Source organism: Aedes aegypti, chromosome 1, assembly GCF_002204515.2.
Source record: "Aedes aegypti strain LVP_AGWG chromosome 1, AaegL5.0 Primary Assembly, whole genome shotgun sequence".
Lineage (NCBI taxonomy): Eukaryota > Metazoa > Arthropoda > Insecta > Diptera > Culicidae > Aedes > Aedes aegypti.
The window spans coordinates 210,226,427-210,235,514 of record NC_035107.1 but is presented as its reverse complement, the minus strand read 5'-3'; the positions used below and the strand labels follow the sequence as shown (position 1 = coordinate 210,235,514).

General features: G+C 41.0%; 1 protein-coding gene across 3 annotated transcripts in view; it reads right to left on the bottom strand.

The window, feature by feature from the left end:
• Positions 1-1,341: 1,341 nt before the first annotated feature.
• The window catches only part of LOC5567835 (AP-1 complex subunit sigma-2), a 39,956-nt gene continuing 32,209 nt past the window's right edge, over positions 1,342-9,088 (bottom strand). For 2 of the 3 annotated variants that reach the window (XM_001657692.2, XM_021857449.1), the window contains exon 5: positions 1,342-2,221. In XM_001657692.2, coding sequence (XP_001657742.1) covers positions 2,177-2,221 — 45 coding nt within the window. In that variant the 3' untranslated portion in view covers positions 1,342-2,176. Of the gene's footprint in view, positions 2,222-8,091; positions 8,550-9,088 lie in introns of those variants that run through there. The other variant, XM_001657695.2, reaches the window with a different exon arrangement.

Below are 9,088 nucleotides of genomic sequence, written 5' to 3'. Positions count from 1 at the left end.
GCTTCTTCTGGAGGGCATAGTAGGCCCGACTTCCACAGATGATGCGCCTCCGTATTTCACGGCTAACGTTATTGTCAGCCGTCAGCAAGGATCCAAGGTAGACGAACTCGTCGACCACCTCGAAAGTATCCCCGTCTATCGCAACACTGCTACCTAGGCGAGCCTTGTCGCGCTCGGCCACACCAGCTAGCATGTACTTTGTCTTGGCCGCATTCACCACCAGTCCAACTATTGCTGCCTCGCGTTTCAGGCGGGTGTACAGGTCTGCCACCTTTTCGAATATTCGGCCGACGATGTCCATATCATCCGCGAAGCAAACAAATTGACTGGATCTCGTAAAAATCATACCCCGGCTCTCCGCATACCACCTTCTAGCGCAATGTTGAACAACAGGCACGAAAGTCCATCACCTTGTCGTAGTCCCCGGTGGGATCCAAACGAACTGGAGTGTTCGCCTGAAACCTTCACACTATTTTGCACACCCTCCATCGTCGCTCTTATCATTCTCGTGGATTAGCTGTAGTAATTATCTAATTAATCAGTTGAAACTTTCCTGGAAGAATGTGATATGTGATTATTACTGGAGATATGCGTGAAAGAGTTTCCACGGGATTCACTGTGAACATGACTTGTAAAATTATTAAAAATCAAAATAGGAACTTCCGAAGATTTTTTTGTGGAATTTACGCTAAATGTTTGGTGAACCCTAAGCAAAGACAGAAATAAACATGTTTGAGTAAAGAATTACCGAAAGAATCCTTATTTCTAAATTTCAAAATGAAATCCTGTCAAAATCCATGAGGGAATTTACGGAGCATACCCTGCGCAAATTAGTGAATAACAACGATGGACTGCTGAAAGATTTCTGACTGAAACTTCTTCAAAAATCCAACCATTCTATTTTCCTAGAAATTCCTCCAAGATTTACCAGGAATTGCTCTGAAGATCCCCAAAAGGATTCGTTCAGGAATTTCTCTGGAGGTTGGGGATCTTTTTGTAAAGGAAATTTTCTCGATTTCCCAGGGCATAAAGTATCTTCGTGCTTCTTAATGAAATTTTTTGAGCAATGTGAAAATTACTGGATAAATCAGCGCTGGGCTGTTGATGAGCTTCCTGGAGGAGTTCCTTTAAGCATTCTTTCAAAAACCGCTGGAGAAATTTCTAGACGATCAAATCCAAAGTAAGACAGAAGGTGAAGTTGTATGCGAAATTTCTGGATGGAGGCTGAAGTATTCGTAGATATTCAACCTGAAGTTTTGTTGCAACTTTCCCAATCAATCAAGCGCATGATTCATCGAGGCTGTTCTTTCAAATCCTACCAAACAAGTCGAACTCAAGATATAGTAAACTGAAGCAGAATTTATTATCGTTTGCAAGTTGTGACCCGATGGATCGCAAAATAAAACCACACTGCGTTCCCGACCACTGACAATTCTTCACTAGGGCGATACCTATCACATTTGTATTAATTTGATTAAATCCGGTTGAAATAAAGTTACGAATCAGTTACTCAAAAAATATTAAGCTTGCGCACTTCATCAGAAGTATGATCTATCACTCGAGATTCACGCTTCGTTGGGTATAAGTTAACGATTGTGAAGGTGATGGTAAAGAGGGTGGCCCATTTCGCATAAGGATGTTTGTCATAATGATAATCATATCCTTACTTTAAAATGCTAACTGCTTAACGCAAAACGTCAATTATGTCAAATGTTCTTTTTGGAAATGCGAAATGGACCACCTCCTATGGTAATATGAAGCTTGAATCAATCAAAATTCGTTTCTAACTTAATCACTAAAACTATAAGATTCCTAATCATACCTGTGGCGTCTTTTTGTTCGTGTAAATAAGTACTCAAAAATTATGTGCCAGCGCATCCAATCGATAACCGAAGATGGATTTGATATGTTCCTCTAAATGTAACGCTAAAATATATTCTCGCAAAACTAATTGCCACTAATACTTGAAATCGATCCTCCAGCCATCGAATGGCCAAACATTAACTGGCCTGTCGAAGAAGCCAAAGGGGGAGGACATTGGTAAACCAGGCAAACCTAACCTAACCTAACGGGTGATGATAATGAAAAACGGGGTGTTTGTAGACGTGAGGCTTTCTTTCGTTCATTTTCGAGTGTATTTGTGTGCCCTGGCGGCTGTAGTGCAGACAGTAGTGGCCTATCCGAGACCGTGATCCTCGAAAAATCCTTGCGGCGTTTCATCCTAAAATGATTGGAGAAAAAACGGACAAATGGAGAGACGGGTGGCTTTAAAGAGGGCGGACTCGTTTTGAAAATGGCGTCTAACAAAATTCTACGAGGAAGTTGAGATAAAAGAATACTTAGAGGGTGTACTTTGGAAATGTTTGAACAGTTTCCTGTCATTTCTAAGGGAAGTTATTCATAAACTAGTTAATTGGTTAGAAAAGGACTATGGTTAGTCAGTAGCAGTGAACAAGACGCATCATGTGTACCATGGAATCAGTGTTTGCAAACAACATTATCAAACGGAAAACAAACGTGTGCAAACATTTCACTTCAAATAAACAGAAAAGTTGTAACCAAAAACAAGGACGTTAAATAATGCAACTACTTAAGTTATTAGGAGCAAACATTCGGTTAGTGTTGTAACGCGTTAGATTTGGAAGGAGATACGACAACTAATACATAACAACAAACGGAAACATCTCAAGTCTACATACCTTGTTTGTGGTTGCTGTTAATCATTCGCACTAAAAAAACGGTATTCTAAAACGGATAGGTCTCCGAATCATAGAGGAAGCAAGATGAGAGGAACGACTTTTAGTAGTTTTGATGCGATGTGGACATTCGGCTACTTTAAGAAACCTTACTAAAACAACGGAGCTGGAACCGGATCGCACAGCGGAGCAGTATGTGTAGTAGGCTACGATTTGGATCGGTTGTTAGTGGCAACAACGGCGGGGTGATTTCGGACAATTATACGAGGTAAAAATGACGCCAATACAGGGTAACGAAACGTGTTAGGATCGGAAAGCTAGTAGAAATAATCATGCTTTTTAGGTTGAATAAAATATATCGAACTTTGCAACAAAACGTAGAACTTTATTCGTCGATACTAGAATGAGGCACTTTCACAAACACTGACAGACTAATGAAGGAAAATACAGAGGGCACGGGCTGAGGAATATGATCATCAATTTTCTGTAAAGCATTGTTCGGGTTTTCTAACGCATTATATGGAAGCATTTTGGGATAGAGGCTGCTCAAAATTATTTATGTCTCTTTCAGTCTATAGTTCATTTAACTGCGAAATTCTTACTCTTTCGCACTTCAACAAAATTTGAAAACAATGGTGCCAGTATCTGTCAACTTTGACAGGTACTGGCACCTTTGTTTTCAGATTACTTAAAGGAGAGAAAGAGAGCGATCGACGTCACCGTTCAATGGCCAATTCTAAAATTAGTAAACAACAAGGCCAATTAACATCAAAATTCCATACAAAGCAAAACAGTGCAGTGTTTTAAAGAGAATTGCACTGTTTTGATTTTGAATTGGACTTTGAGTATTTGATAATAAATCTTCGTGCTGTTTAGTAGAATACCTATAAGTAGATGAAAAAACCGAATTTAGTACTATACCATTTAATTCCACTAGAGTTTGTATCCTTTGACAGATACGCAGAGAGTTTGTATCCTTTGACAGATACAGAGTCGAGTCTAGTACACGACACTGAAGACGGCCTTACAGTTGAGGTCGAAATACGCGTATTTGTCAAAGGATACAAACTCTAGTGGAATTAAATGGTATAGTACTAAATTCGGTTTTTTCATCTTCTTTGAGTATTCTCTATACGTAGATTTCCTTCATGAAATTGTTCATGTATTTGTCTGGAATTGCTTTGGAAAATTTCTTCAAGTGTATGCCCAGGAACTCTTTCCAAAAAAAAAACTTCTCCGACTTGTTCTTTAGAGATACCTGATTTCTCAACGAATTACTCTAAAGATAATTCTAAGATTTCTTCTAGGCGTTTGATAAGAAATTTCTTGAATGATTTTCTGCAGGATTTTAAAATGATTATGCAGGATTTTCATTTATGATTTCAATTCTTCCATCGGTCCCTCCAAAAAATAATACAGTAATAATTCCAGCATTTTTTTAGAGATTTCTTTAGAACATCTCTCGTAAGTTTTCCTGTTCGCATCACGAAGCACATCACGAGTGAAATCAACACAAAACAAACATGACGGATTCGTAAACAGGCTTGGTGTGAGCAAGTTCGCACCCGCATGCTCGGGAGAACGTACCAAAATAAATAGCAAAAAGTTGGGGAACATTTAATCGCGAGTACCCGAACAAGGTGCAATTTATTATGGTTTTGACAAACAACACAATTGTATATCTATCAAACCAACAGTATACTACCAGTTTTAGTCAAAAACGCTTAAAAACTAAAAATCTCGGGGGAGAAATGGCACTTTTCCACTGTGAACAGCTCGGAACACGTTCACGAATCACTTTAGCTTCGTTTACTCGTGAGCACGACAGACGCAAGTAAATCAGCACTCTGATGCTCGCGAGTATTTTGTTTTGTTTTTGTTTCGGTTCATCACTGCTCTTTAGCGGTTCTGCCAAGATTTTCCCATACTTCAAGAAATCAATATGGAGAGCAATACTTGCAAAATTTCGTCAGAAAATTCTCAACGGATTCTACAAGAAATACTTTATGGATTAGTCCAAATATTCGCCAAGGGATTTCTCTAGGACAGTGTTGTGAGAAACTCAAATTCTTATAACTCACGATTGAAATTTTTCATGCGTGAGTTGTCGATCACACAGCTCAGCAGTCAAAAGTTCATGGATGACTTGGCTCATCTGTTTGACCCACTGTTACTCACACAAAGCAATAATTTCTTGTTAGTCTCGTAGAAATATAGTAACCCTTCCAGACGTAAAAAACAACATTGGGTTTTCAATAGTTTCTGACGGGCTTTGTGATTGCATCATTTTTTGACGGCTTGAGTGTGATTGAGTGATTTAGCACGAAAAATTCATACATGAGATTTCCGAAGCAGATCTCTAATGAGTTTGCTCTTGAGGGAGTGCTCATTGATTGAGATTTGTGTGTGAGTGTTTCAACATTGCTCCAGGAATTCCATCAATGATTCCTATTCATTTTCCGCGAGTTATTAATCCAAAAACCATTGTAAAGATCTTTCAAGAATTGGTTGAGGATTATTTATAGTGGTTCCTTCGTGTATTCCCTTACAGATACACCCCAACCTCTTTTTACGACCTTTATGGGGGGGGGGGTCGTAAAAATAATCGTTTGTAAAAAAAGTCAGGGTTATAATTATGTTTTCGAAAAATGCAAAGTCTAGATGTGGATATACTGATCCAAAATATTCGGTAAAGTTGAAGCATGGATTGAGAGCTTTCGAAAATGACCGTTCAAGTTTTCATATTTTGGTAATATATGGCAATATTTCATGATTGTTATCAAAAGAGCCAATTATATGGGGGTGTGATATGTAAATATCAATAAATTTTAAAGGTAACGATATCGAATGTTCACCACAGTCGAATGAATTGTTACGTGCCATACAGTCGGCCGGAGCACAAATGTTCATGTGGCTGGCAAGCGGAATAGAAAAATATAATGCTTAGCAACATAGCAATATTCTTCAACTGTAATCCAGGTTTTTATGAAGGGTTCAAAATTTTTGTCGTAGCTGACAACACTGCTCTAGTAAAATTCCGCCACCATGCAGTGCTAGTGTGCATGAAACTTTAGTTTTACGGATATCTCAAGATCCTGACTACCAGTCTTCTAAGATCATGGGGATCTCTACAAAAAACCACAGATTTGCAAGTAGCCCTGAACAAGCGACCTAGTACCGATTTCAAAGTACCTTAGTCTTCTGGAGTGCCAACCGGCACATCAGGATGTAGGGATGGGTGACACTAACTTGAAATGGCGAATAGGACCATGAGGACTATGAGGAAACTGCCTCCGTCCTGGTAAAACCTTGGCAGGCCTTCGTGTACGTTCGAAACTCGTCACCAACCTCGGTGAGTAGTAGATTCAGATGTAACATTCCTGACTTACGCCGATCCGGCTCTGAACACAACCCCCATGAAGGATTGTGTCAACCCTAGCATGGCCTCTCTGCTAGCATAGACAACCATGGGATCACGAGAGGCGACTATATACAACGAGTAAAGATAGCGACCCGAAGGGGGGACCTAATCGAATGGAGCAAATAATCGATTTGGATGGAGAATCTAGTGGAGGAAATGATGACGCGATAGTATTCGCAAGGAAAGGAAAGATGCAGAGATCGCCAGTGATACCACAGACGGTAGCAGCCAGAACTAGCAGATTCAGCACACCGAGTGAGCCACCGGGAAACCAGCAGGATGCAGGCTTCCTGAGTCAAGTGTTCACACCAAAGTCTGGGAGTAGCACTGTTCAAGACGACTGGCAGCATGAGAAGTCAGAGTTGTCGGAAGTAAAGAGGAAGGTCAATGAACTCTATGAGTTCGTCAAGACGAAAAACAACGTCCACCTTAGGATCAAGCAGCTGGTCACGAGCATCAAATCCGCCGTCACAGCCGCAGAACGCGGAAAGAAGAAATTGCGGAGTAGAGCGGAAAAAGCATTGAGTTCGGTGAATGCAACAGCCGTTGCACAGGAGACGCCTAGGAGCAATCCGACCACCCGCTCGGAGAAAAGAACGAGGGATACACCAGGAGAATAGGAAGATCCCAAAAAGCAGAGAAGCGACAATGAGTGCGTCAGCGAGCAGAACGGCAGCACCGTAAAAGGCCAAAGGATAAGAATACAGCACGTAAGGAGAGGAATAGGAAAAGAAAGGAATCGAAGAAGAAAGAAAAGCGACGGTCACCTCGTGAGAGGTTCAGGGGCGATGCTCTTGTCATTAAGGCAAGTGACAAGACAACCTACGCCGCGATTCTCAGGAGAGTGAGGGAGTATCCAGAGCTGAAGGAGCTGGGTGAACACGTGGTGAGAACCAGGCGCACCCAGAAAGGTGATATGCTCTTTGAGCTCAAAAAAGATCCGTCGATCAAGAGTTCGGCCTGCCGGGAGCTCGTCGCGAAGTCGCTGTGCAACGAGGAGTGAGAGAGCCTTATCCCAGGAGGCAGGGATCGAATGTAGAGAACTGGACGAGATCACAAAATAAGACGACTTGAGGGGTGCACTGTTGTCTCAATGGAACCTGGAAGAAGCACCGCAGTCCATCCAGCTGAGGAGAGCGTACGGGGGTATGCAAATAGCGACGATCCGATTACCAGTCCCAGCAACCAAAAAACTGGTCGAGGCTGGTAAGGTCAAGGTGGGATGGTCGGTTTGCCCGCTGATCCCTCGGGAGACAAATTCGGTAGAGAGATGCTTCAGATGCATGGATTTCGGCCACCGGGCAATGAACTGCAAAGGCCCGGACAGGTCCGAACACTGCAGGAAATGTGGTTAAAAAGGTAACGTTGGCAGAGACTGCCTGAAGACACCTAGGTGCATGCTGTGTATATAATCCAGAGTGGCGAATACTGGTACTATGGAGAATACCTTTACATCTATCCTACTGTTTCAATTCCAGAGTTGCCAAAAATGTCATTTTTTTGAAAATATGGATGAACTTCATTCATAGGAATTGTTTGTGAGCTTTTAATTGCAAATCTCGAAAGGATTTTTCGGGGATGTTTTAATTACAATGTACGCGAACTGTTATCACGCAAATTACTTAATTTTGCTAGTTCCAATGCTCTAACAGAAAACGAATTCATTTATATTCCTCAGAATACTACGCCCTCAAGTTACCATATTACCAAACTTTGGAAATAATCAACTCACCTTACTCCAATGCTACGTTGAAAGTTTCTAAAACTAAGCTTATGTTTAGCAGTGCTAAATCTAAAACAGTATTAGTGCTAAGAAACGCGACTGAAATTCCAAACATAGAGCAAACGAAACCTACTTTGTGAGCGTTCAAAAAATCAGTCAAACCAACCACCAATTATCAAATCAACTACTAAACCGATGCAAACACACTCACACTACTAGCTACTAAAAAGGGACACAAAGAAAAAGTGAGGTTAGGTTACATCCGAATGCTTCGCTTATATTCATTGTTTTATTGTCGCATCTCTAAATACTGATCAAAGTACGCTATGGCCTAACATGATTGTTCCCTAAAATGTGTTTAGTGGAAAAATTCCGCTGCAAAAGGCTCAAGGGTTTCTTGGTTCTTACAGAGCCGCGTCAAGATTATCCATATACTGTAAAATTTCGAACGGCTGAGCAAATGTACACAAAGTTGAATGAATGAACCTGAGCTAAACTGAAATTTACATAAAACCTAGCCTAAAAATAAGTAACTTATTTTAACTAAAAACAAAAAATTCTGAAAATGAACACATCTACACTCTAAACGTCATCGGTTTGCGTGTTTTATCGTGTATCTCGCGGGGTGCGCACTCATCGTCGTGCCTATCTCTGCCGTGTCGCCTCAAATCAGTCCAATGTCTCGAAGTGCGCCATCTACCGTCTCGTCCTGCGTGGGTACACATACAATAACAATGACAAATAAGGGTGCAAAAATTCGGGGGTTTCGGGGGCTCAGATCAGATCGAACCGTTTGGCGGCGAATGTGTGCAGCGTGCGTGTCATACTTGTACAGCTACCATTCAGAGTGTTGGTGTGTGAGTGAAATATTTACATGGGCGCAATTTAGCGTTTACAATGGGTTCGTGATCGAAACGGCGATATTTACAACTAAGTGGAAAGTGAATTTGAACTGAACGGTGTTTTAAGAGCGCCAATTGCCGACTTGAGGTAGAACCGACGAATCTATCGAAGAGTGGTAACAATCAAACCTCATACGATAAAGCCAAACTGTATATAATGAACATGAAAACCTATTTTTCTGATAGTGGTTTTAGTTTACGTGGGCGGTCTGAAATGAGCTCAATAAAAAATACCTCTTGAGCCCTTTTAGTATGTTTATCCAGCAAAAAAAAGAAACCTGTTGCGGCCTTTGGAGTTCGTAAGACACTGGAAAGTTTATGCATTACATATGTATTTACATTGGTG